This window comes from Anarrhichthys ocellatus, unplaced genomic scaffold (assembly GCF_004355925.1).
Source record: "Anarrhichthys ocellatus isolate YVR2014 unplaced genomic scaffold, GSC_Weel_1.0 scaffold7, whole genome shotgun sequence".
NCBI classification, from domain to species: domain Eukaryota; kingdom Metazoa; phylum Chordata; class Actinopteri; order Perciformes; family Anarhichadidae; genus Anarrhichthys; species Anarrhichthys ocellatus.
This window is the reverse complement of record NW_022280037.1, coordinates 6442213-6464791: the sequence shown is the minus strand read 5'-3', so window position 1 is coordinate 6464791 and position 22579 is coordinate 6442213. Positions and strand designations below refer to the sequence as shown.

At 43.4% G+C, this 22579-nt stretch overlaps 1 protein-coding gene across 1 annotated transcript in view; it reads left to right on the top strand.

Moving 5' to 3' along the window:
- msrab (methionine sulfoxide reductase Ab) overlaps positions 1 to 21051 on the top strand; it is a 30060-nt gene extending 9009 nt beyond the window's left edge. Inside the window, exons 4-6 of the mRNA XM_031846984.1 lie at positions 276 to 380; positions 10859 to 10965; positions 19788 to 21051. Of these exons, the coding sequence (XP_031702844.1) occupies positions 276 to 380; positions 10859 to 10965; positions 19788 to 19961 (386 nt within the window). The 3' untranslated portion in view covers positions 19962 to 21051. The remainder of the gene's footprint in view (positions 1 to 275; positions 381 to 10858; positions 10966 to 19787) is intronic.
- Positions 21052 to 22579: the final 1528 nt, after the last annotated feature.

Sequence of the window (22579 nt, the reverse complement as noted above, 5' to 3'; positions counted from 1 at the left end):
CTTTATCTTTCTTATCTATTACTATCCCATTGTGCCATAAGTGCGGATTCAACCTACCCGGGCACATGCACTCAATGTCACCTACACCACAAACGAATGCTACTGAAAATATCGGCTTTGCAATCTTCAACATGCAATTTTTTCCGGTTTGACAAGACATGCAGACATAAAGATTTTGGTGATAGTCAATTGTTATGTTCAACATTTTCAGGAGGAAGCAATGAGTGTACATTTCATTCAACTTCAATTTTTAATGACGAAGGTTTTGTGTTTAGGTCTGACGGGTCACGCCGAGGTGGTGAGGGTGGTCTTCTCCCCTGAAGACGTTGGCCTCGAGGAGCTGCTCAAGCGCTTTTGGGAAAGCCATGATCCTACACAAGGTAGCAACATGCACGTGCACACAAACCCAAAACTTCGCCCTCAAGTAAGACCCATCCCAAGGGTCACAGGGTGTATTAGAGCAGAAGGATGATGCCCAGACGTGTGCCTGCGTGTGATGGGGGGGAGGTCTCATGGGTGTAAGTCAATGCCAGACAGTGTTAATGTGTCTGAGATCCAGCCATCCATGGAGAGGCACACCAGTGTGGGGCATGTTCAAGCCCTAACTGCAAAATGAACCCTGTCTGTGTGCATGGCATGTACTTTATCGAACGTAAACCAGCCTTTTGTCATCCACATCACATAAGGGCTTCCGACTGATTATGATACTAAATTTGTTCCTTTCTAGCTCGAATATTGTGAATTTCTGTCTTATTGTGCATGTGCTTCTTGGGCGGCTTTAATCCCTTGACAGAAATCCTTAAGATGTTAATCAATGGAAACTGGTGAATCTTTGCAAATAGCTATTTGAACACTGGACTCCTCACCTCTCTCCTCTTTAATGACACACGTCTCTTCCCCACCCGTCTCCCCACCCCCCCCCCCCCCAACCTTTCCTTCCAGCGGCGACAAGAACCCCATCTCTCATCACTTCATCTCTTCGAATGTCTTGCTCTCTTGTTTTCTCTGCTCACTGGAGGAGGTGATGTAAGAACATTAATGCACCAGGAGGGCACAGGGATGGTGTGTATGTGTGTGTATGTGTGTGTGAGCGAGAGAGAGAAAGGACAGGCAAAGAGGTACTCTGTTCACTCATATTGAATGTAGGGAGGGGCATGACAAGTTGGGAAGAGATGGATCAAGGATTCATAAGCCCGACCTTCAGCCTTAAAACAAGCTCATACAGGCACACACACACACACATGCACACTCAGTAACGTGTTCTTTTGCATCCGTCATGGTTGTTTTCTCAGACACCGGCCATGTTGGTGCATCTACCACATAAAACTGCATGTTTTCATATGTTCTTCACATTCCACTTCACCTGATCAACTAGACAAAAAAGAGGCAGCAGCGGAAGTAACTATTGGGGTTCATCCATGAACCACATCATCCCGATCAGAGGAGATTCTCCTTTTCACTGTCGCCAAAGGCAGAGACACGTCTTACTACAGGCAAAGGTACAGGTCGAGGCAACACGCCACGGGGCGAAGGCAGTGAGGCCAGAAGAGTAGTCATGCATTTCCCCTGACTCACTCCCTTGTCTCATCTCATGTTTTATTTAATAGCATGCAGCTTACTGACTATGAACAATTTTTTTTTTTTTGTTACAGTTAAGACCAGGCGACATAATAACCACAAGTATAGTGGTATACGAGTATACTTTTTCTTTTTCTAGGAGTGTTACTCCTTGTGCGTGACTTCAATGTAAATCCCCTCCGTGTCCATCTTTTTCCGAGTCTGGGTTCACGTGTAGCAGAAATTCCTCTGATTTGACAAATGTGGTGGAAAGGGGCCCGCTGGCTGTGCCTTCACGCATGCTTAAGCTCCAATTTATTCTGTCCACCTTTGAGTCTGGCTTAAAAGAGAATGGAGAAATTAAGGAAGTTCGCCCTTTTTGCTTTAAACTGCACAGATTCACTAGAGATCATCATAGAAGGAGACGAGCCCAGGAACATTACGAATTCTGTTTTTCCTAACACGATCAACACAGCCCATCCTGGTTTATAGATGCACTCTATGTCGGAGTGCTTGTGGAATTATCATGTACAGATGCATATTCACTTGCATGCAATACTTCCTTTTAATGCGTGGGTGTGTAGCTGAAAGTGTGTATGCACATACGTGTGTGTATGTGTTTTGAGATCTGTGCCTCTCTGCTTTGCTTCAGTTCAAAAGGGTTTAGTCCCAACAACGTGATGTTGGGCTGCGTAAACTCCACCAATCCCAGCCTGGATAGCAACATTAGCAGCCAATCAGAAACTCCCAGCAGCCTTTGCTGTGTGCCCTCTTTCCATATTCAGCAACACTAGTCTCAATCTGCTGGCTTCCCTGGGATGTTGCATAAAGATTCCCCCCCCCCCATTCAACACGCTCCCATATTATAAGTTTCTTATGTCCGCAACTCTTTAGTAACATACCTTCACACGTGTGTGCATGGAAACACTCGAGCACAAATGAACTCCAAACAGTCAAAGTCACACCTTCATGTCGGAGAGCAACAGAGGCTCGAGGGACTTGAACACTTGATTTGATGTATTTCGAATGATCACTGGTGAGACGCAAACACATCTTGCTGTTCTTTCACACACCGCAGATCAATTGCGCACACATTTCCATACTCGAGCATACTGTTCACTTCACATTGTGCACAAGTGCTCATTATGCCTACTCACAGACAGCTTTTCTCCATTTGTGCGTACATGCGGATAGGCAAACACACACACACACACACACACACTGTGTGTGTGTGTGTGTGTGTTTGCTTGTTACGGAACACTTGTTACGGAACATAGGCCCTGTTTCGCACCCTGTATCCCCTGTCCCGTTATATCCCAGCGGAGGAAAGAAGCATCTTATTTGGCCAGTACTTTACCCTGTCAACCTGTCAACTCATCCCTCTTTGTTACTCTACTGCTACTCTCATAGTTGCATTGCCATCCTTTTTTGCTCCTTAACCTATTCAAACATAAGGTCACCTCCGCTACTCTTCTCTCTTTTTCTGGGATTTCTTATGCCTCTTTTCTCTTCCGCCTTTCAGTTCTTTCCCCCATCCATTTTGCACATTCTTTCCCAGTTTCCCGCTCTCATCCTCCCTCATACCCCCCCCCCCCCCCCCCCCCCCCCCCCCCCCCCCCCCTGTCCTCTTTGCAGCGAGCAGAGTGAAGGGGCGAGTGAGCAAACGGCCTGGAGCCCGTCAGCACATCCGCAGAGCAGCGCAGTGAGTCGACCGCTCCCCGAGGCCATCCGCTCATCACACAAACACACTCTCATCCACTCACTCCACTTTTATCTCTTAGTCACTCTCTCCTCCCTCCCCCCCCCCCCACACTTTCCCCGTTCTTCCATCTCTCCCTCCGTTCCCCTCCCCGCTGCCCTTCTTCTTAACAGCCGAGGCTTTTCCCCTCTTCTTTGTTTCCTCCTCATCTCTTTTCCTCTCCTTTCCTTGCTCTTACCTCGTTCCCTCCATCCTCTCTATTTTTTGAAGCCATGCAGTATTTATGGAGTGGACTGCTGATGCTGCGTCAGTGAACAGCGATAGACTCAAAAACACGAACGCACAGCTAAGATGGCCGAGCCGTCTGTCCTCATTTGATAACGTCTTCATGTACATGCACACTCACCCGTGCCACACGGTAACAAAGAGATGTATTAAAGTTTTTTTTAAATAAACAAGTGCAGTTTAAAAAATCTATGATGGTGGCCATTTACATCCACTTGAGCTTTTCCTTTTTTTATTTTGGGAGCTGCGTTGTCTAATCGCTGTATAGGGTATATATTTTACATGTCTTAAGCTATAAAAATAGCTTATCAAAAAGAGTACAATATGGCTTATCACGCAAACACACAGGCACACATAGGGTCAAACATGGACATAGATCAAGCTGTCTTCCATCTGCCAAGTCACACTGGTGGCAGTTACTTTCTGATAATTAAAATGAGCATGAATATTCCCTTATATAATATCTTCACCCCAGCTGGCTGCGACACACGCCAATTCCCTGTTGGGGTACCCCCGTGTCCCCCTGTGTCACCACATCCCTCAATTTAGGGTTGCCACAGCCATCTAAAGCCAAAACCCTGCAGAATGAGACCGTGACCCCTGACCTGTGACCTTTGCCACCCCCACACTTCTCACCCAACCCCTTCCCTCTGCACTGGTTGGCTGAAAATGGCGTGCTCATTACCGGGTGTCAGTTATTACACCCTCACACACGCTGACAGTCCTAATTTATGGAGATTGCGGCACGTGTGTGCACGCTGTGGGGGTTGAGTTATGTGTGTCCATTTGAGTAGGCTGAAGACATACGTATTGGTTGTTCGTATTGTCTTGTTTCATAAGTCTGTTTGGTTTTGATAAATAAAATCTCTCCGCATTTGTTGTGCACTTGTTCACCTTTCATGGAAATAGAAATACTCCCACAGATAAGAGCGTAATTGAAACAATATGGGAGAAATAAAACTAAAAAGGAGGGGCGGGGATAGTGATGAGGAAGAAAGAGCCAAATACAAAGATGGTTACAACTTAAAAAACATTAGATGCCAACCTGATCTGTAATTGTTTATTAGAGACGAAGACCTCAGCATCAGTGTTCTGCATGATAATGACACCAAATAACACAGACAAATGCACACGGAGCCTAAATATTTGCGTTAACTTAAGTGTTGGAAAATTGAGCAAAATCATATTAACTGTAATCGAAATAATTTTTTTTGCTCTGAAATAAGATGTGCAGCATTTGAAAAATCAGTACCGTCCTACAAATATATTGCATGCAGGGAAGTGAAAATACATTTAAAATGTATTTGCAGCAATGCTCATTGGATAATATTTAAGTTTATTTCAATTTGAATATTTTTAAATTTTATTTGATGAAGTGACGGAACATTATGATAGAAACATACATGCATAGAGTACTTTCACACGCGATATCACAGATTTAAATAAGAGGAATGTAACTTATTCTCTCATCTCTGGACTGATTTGAGTACAACGGTAGAACAAGTTCTACTTGTTCGATTTAGATGTAGCTAAAAATAAACAGCGCAAGGGCCAGAGTCACAGTGCTCTGACAACATGCCCAGAACCATGAAGTGATCACGTTAGAGAGCACCGCTCCAGTCGAGAGAGAAAAAACGGAGGAAGAGATATAACAGATTTTTAAAAGGCATGATGAAAGTTACTGCAGTAATCTACATGATGTGCGCCTTACAGCCATATATACACGCATATACACGGTACCATTGCCAAGGCAAACACAGTTCCACTATTGGTTTAAGTTTCCCTCTGAATGTGTAGTGCCCCCATCTGACAGCCAGCAGAGCTTCACTTTAGGTTTTGCTCGGTATGTTTGCATGTGTCACATATTCAGTCCCCTTAGTGTGTCTGTGTATATATATATATATATATATATTCTGTTTGTGTGTGTGGATTTGCACGTGCAGGCGAGTGTATATGTGTGTCCGCTGGGGATGCTCTCACCATCCCAACTCCGTACTCTGCCTCTGTCTCCAGCGCGTCAGGAGCAGCTTACATAAGAACAGGGCAAAAATAGCAGCTGAGAGGGGGAGAGGGCTCTGCTGGCACGCACAGAGTCGTAACGGGACCGCGGGGTACAGCACAGCTCTGAGTACTATCACGCACGCACACACATACACACACACAGGGAAGACTGCATTTGTTCTTTTTTTATTTGCTGTGTACTTTTTTTTTTTTTTGACAGAATAGTAGAAATAGCGTTAGCTGATTAGACTCTATCAGCGTGGAACAAAACCCCCAAATAATCCTTGATGTTTCGGCTTGGGCACAGGGGCAGTGATAGGATTCTCTCTCTAGACCTGAAGGGGGTGGACAAGTATAACATTGTGTGACCGTGTGGGGAGATACAGGTAGGGGGGTAGCCATGAAGAAGTAAAAGAAGGAGAAGAAACATCAGATTGTTCATTAGTGCTCACTCTGCTGCGGTCTAATTAGCACGCACTGCCAAGTGCAATAATTCCGAAATGAACTTCAAATGTTTCTACTCCTTGCTCAGAAGGATACAAAAAGTCACCAATTACGCAGAAACATTTCTTAATTGCGGGCACTGACAATAGCTTGACTGATGAAATGTTTATTCTTTTGTCTCTATAATTAAAAGGTTTTTTTTTGCCTCATTTGCAATCTTTTCTTGTTTTACATCTATTTGAGTAATCCTGAAATACAGAGGGAGTGAGAAAGCTGAAAGACTATAGAGGGAAAGGAGGGACGGTACATAAGGAGGTGGAGAGGTGAGGCTAATCTCAGCTCGTACAATGGTTAAAGGATGAAGCATCGTTGTGTAAAAAGACACCAGGAGAATAAGTCGGGGTCAGGCCACCGGTTCTGTAGTTACACGCATTGTTACAGTAATGTCTACCTCTGTCATCTTCTCCTCCCTCCGTAACACTTCTTCACCAGCATCCCTTTAATCTGATTATCGTACCTTCTTACCGGCCCTCGACCACACGTATGCACACAAGCTATATGAACTTGGGTTGAACCTGGTTAAAGAGAAAAGGGAATGGAAGGTGGAGGGAAATGAGTGAGGGTAATAAGGAAAGAGTCAAAGACAAAAGGTGAATGAGCACAATTTGCAGAAGGAAGGAGTGAAGGTGAAGTGGAGAAATCGCAGGCTTTTATCAACAGCTAGCAGGGACAAGCTGAGCGGTGCCATTTTTGTTTTTGCATGCAAAGGTAAACACTGGAAGAGATTTTACAGAGTTGCCAGAAATCTCAGTGGATTTAAACACAGCAAGCCCAAAAAGTGTATGCATGTACGTTTGTGTGCACAGGTTTGTACGTGAATGTCTGTTGGAAAGACCAGCTACTCCCTCTTAAACTTGAAATAACCCACAACCCTCCCATTTTGTCAGATTTTGGCTTTTGTATTAAAGGGACTACTTTTAAATGTTCTTATTTAGGGGGGGGGGGGGGGTATATAGTATAATTAATAGTTTTGGCTTCGTGGGCGTAGGTCAGTGACCCTGAGAGGTGGCGTGTGTATGTATGTGTGTGTGCACGTGTGTGACCCAAAACCCTCCCCTTCTGTCAACCCCCCCTTTACCCTCTGCTTTCAGACGCAAGGCTCTCATGCATAATGCAGAAAGAACAGGGAGGCTCTCATTAATAATTACTGCCGTCTTTGATGGATGGAGAAAATAACGGAGGGGGCTGTTAAAAATGGAGAGAGCAAGAGAGAGACGTTGAAGGCAGGTGGGGGGGATTTCTTTGGGTGGTATTTGTTGCCGTTGTAGTTCTTTGAGGACTCTATGCTTATGGGGATGAATTTGGACTTACTACAGTCAAAACCTAGGCTGATATTTTGGATAGTGTTAATATTTTGATTGGGGAGTAACTCCTCGTCCGATGGAGGAGGGATCTCTGAAGATGTGATGAATGTTAATTGTCTTTGTGTGGGAAGCAGCTACTACCACTCAAGGGTGTTTGTCTCTTGACTTTTCTTTGATATTCCATATCATTAACCGTTTCATTGTGATGAAAAGCCTTTATCGTCTTTACTGTCTATATAGCTACCTTTCCTGCCAGGTAAAAAATCAATTCTATTCTGTTCTGCTGTAAAATAGCGTCAATCAAATTACAGCAGTCAATTGTTTGTATCATATACATTCCCCCCCCCCCAAGATGAATGCATGTTTTATCCATACATCGTCTTGCACAGGTATACACAAGCATAGTTAGTGTGTCTGTGTGTGTTTGAGATGGTCAGAACCTCTGGGTCAGCATAGAAGGTCATTGGGAGCAGCAAAGCTACAAGACCCCTGCCAGACAGCCAATCAGAGTAAAGGCTCTGGTGGAAAGCCAATGGCAGAGTGGCACGGTGGCCTTTGATGGAGGGGCCACCATTAGCTTCGTCACTGAACAACAGCGCTGGGGGCAAGATGGCCGACATCCAACACTGCAGAGATGGAGAGAAAGAGGGTGAGGGTAGAGATGGATGCAGAGGGAGACTAATGAGAGAGTGGGTTGATTTGTGAATGACACAATAAAGATAACATTTATGGAAATAATTTACATTGGAAAATGTATGTTTACGAAATAGTAGAATATCGGGGGTGTTTTTAGCCACACATAGCGTGTGGCTATGGATGGCATTGTTGGTCAGTCCACTGCTTTGGTTCAGACTGTAATATCTCAATAGCCATTGGATAGATCCTCGTGAAATTGTGTACAGACGTTCGTGATGAGTTGTAATCATTTTGGCAGTACCAACTCCTCATCGAGCGGGCTCACCCAATCTCCATTTTGTTCAATACTTTCGTGACCAAATACCTGCAAAACTATTGACATTCCCACCAGCTTCCACTCTTTGATTAGTACTAAATAGAAAATGATTGTGTCATGGTGACTGGTGAAATTTGATGTCTGACCTCTTGAGAGAAAAAGTTGTTCGGCTGTAAACCGTTTAAAATCTGCAAAGAGGCAAATGTTCTCTTTTTGGGTTTTTTTCTCTAAATGCTTTTTCAACTCGTGGAAAAGGGGAAAATTCATTGATGATTTTTTTTCGTGTTCAAACCTTTCCCACCATGCCGTCACGAATATTCAAGTTCCGTGCATTCCACCGGTCACACGATCATCGTTGTCGTTTTTTGTTTTTTCTCTAATAGACCCATACTCAACTCACACAACCCACACTTGGAGGCGGGCTTGTTATTCAAAGTATTTTACACTTTGTAGAAAAGTTGTGGTTGCATGTCCTATGGGTGGCACCAAGGAAGCGTGTTATTGTAACGAGTGTTTACGATGACCTTCATTGCACTGGTTTTCATCATTTATGTGTGAACAGAGACTATCTGTGTTTATCATATGTGATACATGGCCTTCAATGCAAGTCCTAATGGTCAGGTAATAATGGTCACCTTATAATACCAGGGCTCGTGGATGTCTCAAGCAAAGTGCCCTCATATGCTGCTAAATATAATCATAATAGGCCTAATTGATTCCATCTCTTATAATGTATGCTCAGGTTTTATAGTGTACCTTTCACAAAGACTTCATATATTTACTGACACGTATAATGTTCATAGCATAATGTAAGCTAATGCACTTGGAAATGAATGGTTCTCTATGCCTTACCTTGTCCACAAAGTATGTTTACCCCTCTTTTATCGGCTACTCACCATCACAACTATACTTCCCCAGATGTTGCCTTTATGTTTGTTGTCTTTATAATCTGTATTTCTGTTTGTCAAATGGGGCACGATGCTGTGAGACCAAAATATGAAATATTTTAAATGTAAAATACATTGTATTTTTGATAGAGAATAAGCTCTACACAGAACAAAGACTAATATGCACACATATCGTTTAACAGGGTAATTTCCAAAACGCACTGTTTTATCACTTTCAGTGGAGCAAATTCTCTGAGGCATTCAGTGTGTGTCGGAGAGCGGGCGACGTCTGCTTGTCTACACTGATTTGAATGAAGACCAGATGAATACTTATAGCCATTATATTTGAACAGACTGTCACGGATTGTGACACTCAATGATGTAAGGTAACATTTAATCTAAAGATATGCTGTGTCAGGGAGATGCAAGAATATTGTGGCCCTCAGCTTGTCAGCACGTTCAGTGAAAATCTGTTTACTCCCACAATATAAATAGAAAACAACATAGAGAGAGATATTAACAGGTGTCACTCACATTATGTGGTTAATGTAAAACATGTTAATGCTTATATGGGCAACAGACCTTATCTCATGAGGAAATCCTTTGGGGTTGAGCACTAGAGATGTGGCGAGCTTAAACTGGCATGGCAGTGGCCACATCAGATTGGTTAATAGTGTTGTTTTTGTTCATCATCTGTCATCATGTCATCTGAGCTTCTTATAGTTAGGCTTGACATAATTCCCTTTCCTGTTAGAGCATTTCATCACACAAACTCCCTAACCGCACATTGCAATTTAGGGAGTCCCTGTTTTACCCCACAGCTCTGTGAAGCATTTTAGCATCGTTCAGCCCAATGTTTTGGTTTTATTTTACAGTTATCAACATATTTTGGTTCACTCTCACCGGTATTCGGAACCCTTTTCCAGTTGCAGCACGACAGCTGTTTTAAACCAGTTGCTAACTTCGGAGCCTTTGATATAAACCACTGATCTGCAGCAATCACTGACCAATAAGCAAAGTTTGAGGGGTCTGTTCTTCAAATTAACTAAGCCACTGTCGCTGCCTGCAGGCTGAAAGACAAAGCTGTAAAAATCGAAGAACACACACACACACATGACAGAAGCAGAGGAACACACACACACATGACACTCTCCCCAGCCCATAACAGGAGGCCAAAGATTGGACAAGGAAGGACAAGGATTTGTCTTCAGTAAAGAGAAGAAACAAAGGCTGAGTGGGAGAGAGAGAGTAAGAGACAGACAGGAGTCCATGGATGCCAAAAAAAGCTCAGGATTGTCGACTCTGAAAAGCACAGGAGTAATGGCAGCTGTTTGGCCTTCTAATCAAGGTACACTGAGCCTGGGCCTCCTCCAAACACACTGATGTAAAGCTGATGAAAATTCTCACAGTGCCACATGGATGCGTAGAAGAAGAAAATACACCCACCTACATGAGCCCATACACCTACACACCGCAGGCCTTCCTAATGAAAGCCCAAATCTGCTGTGATCTTTACATTCATTTGGCTTCATGAATTTAAGATGCAGGGTGATGACATAATTGTGAAAACCTTTTAAATGCAAATGACACTTTTTGCCGTAGTGGTTGTGGTACTTATGCTTATTTGTGTGGTGTCTGATTGTCCCTTTATGTTTGTGTGTTTACGCAGGAATGAGGCAGCAGAATGACCGTGGTACTCCGTATCGTTCAGCCATTTACACATCCAACCCCACTCAACAGGAGCTTGCATTGAAGAGCAAAGTAGCCTTCCAGCAGGTATAATACCCACATATACACATCAGAAGGTTTCAATACGACACTTACTCAAGCATGGTGTTGCATATAACCAAACCAAGTGGAGAGTAACTTTTAGCATCTGTTGAAAGAGTGTTAATATAATAATGAATATTGCAACATTTTTCATAATATTCTCTTCAGTGTTGAGGTACCAGTTGGCAAACTCTGGTTCTGAAAAGTGAAGCCGATGCGCATGTGCCTTGAAGTGCATTCCTTCTGATAGCCATCAGGGAGCAACTCCTGAAGTCTGATCGTACAGAAGTCTATGAGAAGAAATGACCCTACTTCTCACTTTATTACCTCAGTCAGCATTGCAAGTAGCTAGTTACAAGTTTTGTTCAATACAGTATGATGTTCATTTAGTAAATCATCATCCCATTTAGAGTAAAATAGACTGTAAAGGATATCCTTTAGGGCGTGGCTACTTTATGATTGACAGATCGCTGCCTCAACGTTGTCCAGTCCGCGCTTGTTTATACTACTTTAACCCTTTCACAGTGTGTTTTCAGTTCATGGAACTAAATTGTAACCGTTTTGTTGCTTGAAAATGTTTTTCGGCATTCAGTTGTACTCCTCTCCACCCTCTCATGTCACTTTTGGTTGCTAAAAACCCCCAAAAAAAACAAGTTTGTGACGGCCAAAAACCAAAGTTTTTTCTTTGCCATTAAGCAAGGCTAAGCTGTAGTTTGAAGTTGTCCCAGTTTATTTGAATAAGGATAAAAGAGCAGTCTCTGGAGTGGTGACCTCTTAGAGTTTGATGCTGTTTAGTGAAGCAAAGCCACCTCTGTTAAGTTGATCTCCATCCAATCGGTGACACCCTCTTTCTTAAACTGCATGAGACGAAGAGGGTCGATAGGTTGTCCAAACTCATTTCCAAAGCTCGTCCTTTCAGCGGCACACGCGTCTCCCTTTTGTTCGTCCGTCCATCTGTCCGTCCGTCCGTCCCTCCATTAGTCCATCTATCCATTGATCCCTGCATCACTTTCGTTTGTTCATCTCTCCCCTCTCTGAATGGAATCCATGGACGAGCTGGCGGGGAGGGGAGGGGGAGCAAATTATGATCGTCACGGTTACTTAGGGATCCCGGGGTCAGCAGTCATGGGCCACGGGGCTGTTCGTGTTACCATGGCGACAACCTCCCAACCTTGGCCTTGGGCCGGGGTCAGAGGTGAAAGAGGAGTGGCAGCTGAGACCAGGAAGGTGGTGAATGGAGGAAAGAAAAGGAAAAAGAGGGAGGCAATCAGATCAGAGAAACTGACAGGTTATCAACTGACCACACACACAGACACATACACACACACACACACACACACATTATAATATGATATGTAATATTTGTTAATTATTGAATGTTACAATTATCATTTAATTAGCTTACAATATTTAACTGAAATACAGTGTGCAATGCCCTTAAATCCCTGGTAAACATATCTATCGATGTACATATACAGTACATGTGTTGAAAACATTTGAATCACAATACTGTCCTCTAATATTTATGGTTTCACTGACAATTGATGTAATGTATTCATTTAGTAGCCTAATCGTTTCTGAAAATAACAATGTACGTCGTCCCTATAGCTGAACTCTGAATACGGAATAAACTGCCACGGGTTCAAAAAAGTCTTTCATCAAGCATTATTTTCTTCTCACCTCCATGCCAGAGAAAGAATGAGAATCTTAACCCAGTTTCCAGCAGACACTCAAAAAACACACCCATTTACGAACATCCAAAGCCGAAACAGCACTCGGACTTCTCCCTCGTTCTCCCGTTCTCTCTCCCCACCAATGCTGCTGACACCACCGACCTGTCAACCACTTCAGTAGCACCCCAGTTTCATCTGAGGGCCACTGGGACACATATCTTCTCAAAGCAGCTGACACGCTCTGAACCAAAATGGCAGCTTCCTGCCCTGAAATGGTTGCCTTGCCGCATTGATGCTGAGTCTCAAGAACGCCCGGGCTTGAAAATGGCATCTCTACAGAGGACGGTCTTGCTGTGTGTCCGTCTGTGCGCGTGAGGTTGTGTGTGTTTTTATCCTAAGAGGCCAGTGCTCTCTTATCGGGAGAAGTGAGTGCATGTTCGGTAGAGTGACAAGAGAGCGTGGGTGGAGGCGATCCAAGACGATCGCAGATAAGACAGGCATCACAAAATCCAGATTCCACCCCACTGCCAGCCCATGACTCACACACACACTCACATGTACGTACAGACACACACGGAGACATACATTTGGCACATACAAGCAGAGCCCAATGAATAATTAACCCATATGAAGAGTCTCTTCTGCAGGGCTTTCAGTTTCTTAACTTCAGCATTGGGGGTGGGGGTGTGGGAGAGTCAGGCAGAAAAGCTTGTTTAAGCGCGAGAGCAGAGAGGGGGAGGAGAGAGAGGGGAAAGGGAGGGGGGGAGAGGAGAAGGGGGTTCTCTATAATGAAATTTGAAATTTGCAGAACATCAAAGGCTTCTGTAGCCAAGCCGCTGTGGCAGCAGAGCAGAGAGGAGGAGTGCATCTCTTTCTCTCCCTCTGTCTCCCCCGTCTCTCTCTTCCTCTTTTTCCCCTTCTCTCTTTCTCTCCCTCCTTCCTTCTCTGCTAAAATGTGTCTCCCCAGAGCTGGATGAGGAAGGGGGGGGGGGGCGGGGGGGGGGGGGTGGGGGGGCAGGGGGGTGGAGGGTGCAGGGCGGCGGTGGGGGGCGGGGGGAGGGGGGTGAGGGTTTGGAGAGAAAAATGGAGGAACAGGGGTTCTCTCGCTCTATATATATATATATATATATATATATATATAGATACTTTATATGTATATGTGGGTGTGTGAGAGAGAGATGAGTGTGTGTGCATGTATGAACAATAGTTTTTATCCAGCCAGCTTGAATATTGCGTGTGTGTGAGTGCACATGCATATGTGTAGGGCCTTGGAGGGGTGAGTGTGCCCTCTGATAAGGCATCCTAACTTAATGAGCTTGAAAGGGGGAAGCAGGGGGGTGCACAGGGGTGATGGCTGAAAAAAAAAAAGAAGTGGGGGGGGGGGGGGGTCGTTTGGGGCTACAAATCTTGAGGAGAAGCCCAGGGGTTGTTAAAACGGGGCACGGCATCAGCAGGTTTTGTAATCGGGCTTCAAGTCACACAAGCTCACGTCCTTTCATTTTGAAAAGTCTTCAAACGTCAGATTTACCCATCCAGCTTTTCCCCAGCTCCCACATTTTAAAGTCTGTCTGTGTTTTTCACGGAAATCTTTTTGCCGAACTGATCGATCGCAACGTGACATCTTTCTCACGAAACTACACGGTAGTATTGGCTAAGATTTAACCGTTAATAGAAGATTGTGAAATGTATATTGTTCACAAATTACTTTTTAATTGCCAGAAAGTAAATGCCCATCCCTGAGTGAGATGCTGGTATTGAGATATCGAGTACAGTGCAGCTGAAATGTTTGAAGGCGATCGCTTTTCACGAGAATGCAGTCTGCATTTTTTTTTTTTTTTTACAGTCTTCAAATGTTGAGCTACTAGTTGTCTGCCCTTGAAATAAAACAAAACAAAAAAATAACGATGTAGGAGCACACGCGCCGAAGTGCGCGCGTGCTCTCACCCTCTCAAAATGTAGGAGTGTTGGCTTCCTCGCTCACAAAATGTAGGAGCGCTCACTAAAGATTAGAGCCCAGCTAAAATGGATGCCTGACCCGCGCTGAAAAAGAGAACGATGAACAGAGCAGGGCGGGGAAAAAAAAAATAAACTCTTCATCCTCTGTGCAGACGGAACACACAGAGGGAATACGCATCCTTTGGCTCACACACACACGCAGTGCTGTACGTGGATGTTTTACATACATGGCATTTCACAGAACATTGCAGGAACATGAAGCACAATGTACTTCTCTGCGTTATCTTGTCTCTATTTCAGACTATTTTTTTTTCATCGCCTCACGACGGTCTGTTTTCATTCCGTCAGCCTCTGGATAATCTATCTTGCCCTCCTCTACTTCCCTCATCTCTTCCTGCGTGTCTCTGCGCCATCTCTGTGTCTCTTCCTCTCTCCTCGTCTGTCCCGATCCTTCGTCTTCTCTCCATCACTATCGCTCCGTCTCTCTCTGTGAGGTCATCGAGGGCAAGCGTGGTGACTCGTCGATAAGTATCATGTCAGCCTACTTCACGTGTGTTCAGGCAGAGCCACAGTCTTATCTGTTACCGGCATTGTTCCGCGGAGCACCTTTTGCTTTTGGCAGTACTCAAAGTCTATTTAAATTGTTAAGATGTTGAAGGGCTTCATGTGCTCCAGCGTTCAGGTGTGCAGCTGCAGTGATTTTTACATTGTTTCTAGGTCTGTGCAACTGAGAGTTTGTAGTAATTTACACACATTTCTTGTCTTTGTATTCTGAAAATGAAGTACATTTAAGTTCTGAGTGCTTTATTTAAGTACAACTTTGAGCTACTTGATCTTAATGCATTTAATTTAATTTGTACTTTACACTCTAATACATTTCACAGGGAATATTTTGCATAATTTTACTTTCTTTGGCAGATGTAGTCGGATCAATATTTTACATACAATACATGTGATCAGTTTATGAAATATTATGCAGTATTCTAGATTAGAACGGTATATAATGTGGCTACAATTAGCTTAATTTAGACAAACTACAATATGAAATGCTGTTTACACACTAATACATCAGCAATGATATTTCCCAATAATTCTCCAACATAACTTTTATAGGCATCATTCAATTCCCTCATGGGTCATTTTGTTCTTCTAGTCTAGTAAAATTACAAATGTAGGATTTTAATGCATGTGATGTAATATTTTTATATCGAGGCATTGCAATTTTGCTTGCAATAAACAATCTCAATCCAAGAAAAAAATGAATAATAAGATAGACGATGAGGCGGTAACCACACACACACATCAGTAACAGGAATGGACGATGGGATGATTACATAAATCACTGAATTGAGGTCATATTCCTCTTCAAATGTCTTCACCATGAGTCATCGGGTGTCACAAACTCTATGTCAATGTGCGCCTCTTCCCCACCACTCTGCAGCCGTAGGCCTTCCGAGGGGAAAAAACAGAGAGACAAGACAGTGGGGTAGGATGAGAGGAGAGAGTACATTTTCTTCCTCCTCCTCCTCTTGCTCCTCCACCTCCACCCTCTCTCGGGGTGTCACGTCCTATTTGTGTCCCGAGGCCATCTCTCTGGCGATGGTGATGGCGAGAGAGGTCTCTCTCGCTTGGCTGGAGAGCAGGGAGGACTTTGTAGCACGAAGCCTTGGTCTGTGCTCAGATGGGGGGGGGAGAGAGAGAGAGAGAGGGAGAGAAAGAAAGAAAGAAAGAAAGAAAGAAAGAAAGAGAGTCAACAATGGAGGGAGATGGAGAGAGAGAGAGATGCACCCATTCAGCCATGCCTTTGACAGGGGAGTCTTTCCGACAGGCGTGAAGAAAGGAAGGGCTGACTGGACTGAGTGAGCTCAGCCCTTACAACACACACACACACACACACGCACGTTTTTGTCACTTAGGAGGACATTGCATTGACTTACATTCATTCCCTGGCGATTTAACCATAAGCAGTTCATGACTGATCCCAACCGTAACCAAAAACCAAGTATTAACCCCCATAAGGTAAAGGTTTACCTTGTGGGGGTCCCACTTTTTGTCACTAAATGGGAGGTGACTCCCCAAAATGTCGTGACGTGATTTGTGTCCCCACAGTTACACACACACACACACACACACACACACACACACCCTGAACTATACCTTATGTGTTCTGTATTCATGACCCTTCATTTCAATCCTCACACACACTCACTCATACATACAAACGCATACACAAACACAGAGGAACACATTTCTCTCCCTCTATGTAGCCGTCATTTAAACGTCATCATCACCAGCATCAAAATGCCCAACTTGAGGACATCCCGTTTGCTCTTCCTCTCGAGAATTTTCTTTCCTCCATCTTTGGAATTTTTTACAGTCCACATCCTTACCTCCATTCCTCTGCTGCTGCTGCAGTGTGAGAGAGAGAGGGAGAGAGAGGGAGAGGGAGAGAGAGAGAGAGAGAGAGAGAGAGAGAGAGAGAAGCCACATAAGGTTATACACAGTGGTGTGACGCCATGCATTCTGATTTATAGATCTAAAATGGCCGCCGTGTTGTGACTGCTGTAGAGGGGCTGGATGGAGAGCGAGGGAGCCGTGCGGGGATGTCAGGGCGGGGGTGTACGTTTGCTCGGTATAGCAGACCTTTTCTTGGACGTTGTGTTCTCCTCACATGAAGCGTCCTCTGCCCTGGAGGGTTTGCTACTACAGTGGTTCTGTGATGATGACTGATTAATTAGGCCACGATGTACAAAGATTCCACGCTTGTGTTGGCTGGTTCACTACAATGCTGTTGGATGTGGGCAGGACAAATGGGTTCTTCTGTATCAGACTGCACACAGTGTGCATTTGAAAGGGGTAAATATGTCCGTGCTTGTGAGGTTGGTGTTCTGGCTGTAGTTTGGTTAGTGGACGTTGAGTCCTTCCTGCAGGGAGATGAGAGCCCTCACATTGTAGCGGGCAGCCACTGAGGACTTGGAGGTCAGCCGCTGCCTCAGCCTCTCTGTGGGGCGCGGAGCTTTGATTTACTGACTCCACTGCATCACCTCCAACACACTCGCACAAACACACACTGCTTGTACCACACTGCCTCCATGTGGACAGAATTATACACTGCCTTTACAAAAATAATACAAAAATAGCTTGCAGCATCTCAAATATGACGAAGTTATGATGAGCAGTTCTCTCTATTTTCTGACATTTTTATAGGATGACAATAATCAACTCTAATCCATTCAAAATGACTGGTAGATTAATACATTTTAAAAAGTAATCAAGTAGGTTGCAGCTCGAGACTGGTTGACCAACAGTTGAAATTTAAAGAATGGGAAGGTTCACATTTAATAGTTACACGTAGGTGACAAATTAAACTTTAAAACTTGATTAAATAAGTGGAAAATCATAACAACTGATACAGATGTGATCCGTACAGGCCACAAGGCGTCACTGAATTTAATAAGTAGGAACATGGTGTGAATATTATACTCTGGTATTTCCAGTTACCAGGTGAACACCACTGGGATTTCCTGGAGGCTGGTCTTGATCCAATCCTATATATGGCTAAATGTTCTACTATGTTCTACTATGTTCACCACATTTGTCTGTCTTCCATCTGGTGCTGGGCAGGTAGCATACCGTGGGTTTATAAGAGCTTATTCACTGAAATTAGCTGCCTGCTGCTGCTGGAACCGGGGTTAATGAGAGCAGTGAGAGTAGACCAAAGCGGTGACATTGAGATTCCATAAAACCAAAACTATGAGCTAAAACCTGCTCAGAAGAATTGCAAAGTTGGGTTATAATTCTGTGGCTCCGTCACTACACGCAACACATTTTACATTACACACCAGTTGAGTCATTTAATATATTAAATATTGATTAATGTAGCTTTAAAAGTGACGAGTACATATTGGAACATGAGCTTTTTTCACAAGTCCTACATTGCCATGCCCGAGGATTTAAATAAAAACTGTGTCTTTCACTACATTTTACAAGAATGAGACTTATTTTGAACATGAAGAACATTACCCTTCAGCAATGCAAATGCAGACGATGCTGCAGTCTTTTGAGTAGCTTTGATAAGACATTCTGATACTTTTTTGCTGCCTTGAAAACGTTGAATCGCCTCCATCATCACCTCCAGGAATTCAAGCTAACCTCCATACATTTTGAGGTTTTATCACCCCAAGAAGAATGAAGAATCCATAAGTTTTCAGCAGCATCCATGACAGTATCACGCAGAGAGACGGGTGCCTATGCAGAAGCTGATAAGAACGGGTTGAGCCAAGGTTGGATACATTTCATGGTGCTTGCTGAACCCTGTCAATTGACGCCCGCATAAAGCACAGCTCCTCAGTGCTGCACACAGTTCTGAGATGTAGTGCTGCATGCAAGTTACTTGTTGCCCTCAGATACTCCCAGTGCACCTCAGACTTGTTGTTTTGTCAGCTCTCAGGAGCACTGATCTAGAGGAGTGCTTGTGTTATTAGATAGAGAAAACCACTCAGCTCAGCAGGTATTCGATATATCTGTCAGAGGTATTAATGTGTGTGTATGTGCGTGTGTGTGTGTGTCTGTCTATGTGTACAAGTGTGCTTTTTTTTGTGTGTTTGAAGCCTTTTCTCAAGGAATTTCAGAAAAGTGTAAGTATGAAAGTGTCTTAAAGAGTTCTCAAAGAGAGCGGATACTCTTTGATGCTTTGTCCCACAGAGACAGCCACAGAGGCAAGCTGCACTACTGAAAGAAAAATATGTTCCTTTCTTCTGTCACTCAATCACCCTGCTTTCTAGCTGTGGAGCGAAAAAACTCTTTACTGTATTAGTGAGTTGAAAGTTCACATCCAATACACTACAGAATAAAACAACCGTTTAAAGAGGCGTGTACCTTTTTTAGGAAGTTTTAGAAAACGGAGAAAGTAGTACTGAATGTATGTCATGACTGAGGGGTCGGAGACAGGCTGCAGAATCATCCGAGCATATGAAGACACTGCATACGTGGAATGTTTTCCTCATAGATAGGTCTGTTTTAGTGATTTCAACCTTTAACAGCTTTGCTGTTGATTAAGGAGGCCAGTAGTTCTGTATCTCCAAGTTTAAGTGAACACACCTTAAATCTAATCTCATAACCTTTTGTCATTTCACTGTGTATGAAATGCATTGAAAAATGGGTTAAAAAACGATGTTGTGTTTTGTATTTTGTCTCTAGGAGCTGGATAAGAAAGGCTACGGTAGCATCACCACAGAGATCCGGGAGGGGCAGCTGTTTTACTACGCTGAGGACGATCACCAGCAGTATCTGAAGAAGGTCCCTAATGGCTATTGTAACCTCAAAGGAACCGGAGTCTCTTGTCCCATTGGAGCCAGGAAGGAGGAACTGTGAGGGATGTGGGGTGAGAAAGAAAAGGATGAGGATTTTTGAAGGCTGTTATTTGGGCCTTGACTAATCCTAATCTTTTCCTTTTGATACACTGGTTAATTATATTACTCAGGGTGTGTATTAGTATTTTCTGACACAATAACATATTAGTCAGATTGCAAATACATTACAAAGCTTTAGCAAACTTTTATAACCAAAGCTTCAATATGTGTATTTGTCTGTGAGCTCTGGAGAATGAATATAGTGTCAGAATTAGCTTTATTGGCCAAGTCTGTGTGTGCATATAAAAGGGATTTTACTCCGGCCGTTGCTCTGTATGTACATATGAAATAGAAAATAAACAGTGTATACAAATAGACATACAGCTAAAAACAAGGACAACCCCCTGGACAAAGACTGAACATAACTACTATGTACATATGTACATATATTCAAAAAATACACATCTATAAAAACAATATTTGTAAACCGTAAGACAATAATCTGGAATATAAAACAACTTTCTCTGTATAGAACCTGTGAAACACAAAGGCAATACAAAGTGCTTTGCGTAAGACATAAAATGCATTAAAACCATTTGTAAAAGACAGGAAGGAAAATTAAATAAATTGAATGAAAAGGGAATTAAAGTTGAGGTTGTAGTGCAGCTGGAGCTGCAGTGTCTTGTTGGACTGCAGCAAAAGTCAGATGCCACAAGGTGGCAATGTTTCTCAAAGAACATAGAGCATCAGTAGAATGTTTTTGTTGCATCCACTTCCATGTAGTATATTGTGTTCTTTCATCATGTAAAAACTCTTGCCTTCCAAAGTTGGTTGACTGGCAGAAAATCAACCAACCCTAATGGTTTTACTATTCAGCAACCTTTTCACATCCCTTTAAAACCAGAACACTATGCCAGAGCCCAGACTTACTGTCGGAGTGAAAGTACTTCTTATTACTTACTTATTATAATCAGTAGCTTAGTAAAAGTGAAGCACAATAATGCAGTCTTATTATTTAGATTTTACAGTGATTAGCCCATGTAAAATAATTTATACTGCCTTTATTTTGTTAATGTCTGACTTTGGAAATAATAAATTCAATCTCAACCTTTTCTTTATGTACCGTGCATGTGCTTGTGTGTGACGCTGTGTTCCAACATGCATGTTTCTGCCCAATGCAGCTTTATATATATTTTAAAGATAAGCCACTGTTTAGATTATTTCTCGCCCCTTTTCTGACCGTTTTGAGAATGGACCATACCACTGAGGGACAAATGGGTATGACTCAGTGTGACACACAGTTGCATCCATTAGAGACTCCACTCATTCTAGATTGCAGAATGAGACACTTGAGGCACTCAAGTATTCAATATGATACACACTTTACTTAAACCCTCACTCCACTCCCCGCAAACCCATAATTATGTATAGAAGTCCTGTCATACATTATATAATTACATATCAGAGAGAACTGAGGAATTACCGTATTGTGTGCTGTACTTTTTTTTAAATTATCAAACGCCTGAACGTCTATTTAAAAATGAAAATCACACTCATCATTAGACTCCAAAATACGGAGATAGTATCTAGAAAAAGCTTTTTGGTCGACCGCAGCCGTGTGATTCACCCAGCTCTTGTTTTTCCCCCTCCCTCTCTGCTATCTTTCTTTCTCTGTCTGTGTGTATGTGTCACATCCTGACACCTGTGTGTAGGTGTGGACCAGGGCACAGGTGCAGGTGCAACCTCTCGAGGCCTATTTTAGTATTGGGACGGATATTTTTTGCATGTGTCTGCATGCAGCAGCCTCGTGTGTGTGTGTGTGTGCGTGCGTGTATGTGTCAGGGCATGTGAAGCTGTGGCTTACTTGATCGAACCGCTCTGAGTGGTATGTGGTTGGGCCAGCTAGCTGTTTTCCAGCGCCCGCCTATATATATGCATGCTGTTGTGTTTTGGCAAGTGTGTGACAGGAGATAACCTTTTAATAAAGTGATCTTCATTTCCTCTGCTTTGAAAAGAGGATGGTATGAAAGCTTGACTCGCACGGTGAAATATGTTTATGTCTTGACTTCAACAAGAGACGCCAGCCTCGGTGAAGCACAGCATTATAGAATTATAAGGTTATGAGTCTGTTATATGTAGTTGCTGTGGACATTTTACAATGTTTAATGCAGACCCATTAGACTTACATTTAGCAGTAGCTGCTAAGTAGATGGGCTAGTAAGTGTATGTTTTCTGTGTATTCCTTTGTAATAGATTAAAATGGGGCATGGAAATGCATGGTACTCTCATATACGCATCCATACACAAACACAGTGAGGCAGGGCAGGACAGGAACCAGGCTGTGTGTGCCCTTCAGACAGAGCCTATTGTCTGCAGATGGGCCTTTAATGGCCCCACAGCTGGCCACAAAGAGCATACCGCTCCAGCTCGCTGCTATGCCTCTCACTGGCCTATACTCAGTCACCCTGAAGAGAGGAGGCAGCTCACAGGCACACCAACACCACTGTGTATATGCATTTGATACCTTATATACCCTTACAAGCATGCGTTTTCCTTTCTCGCCTAACTATGTGAGAATAGGTTTGAGAGAACAACGCTTGGAACTGTGGAATAGTCGGCTGAAATGGAGAAAGAGGTGTT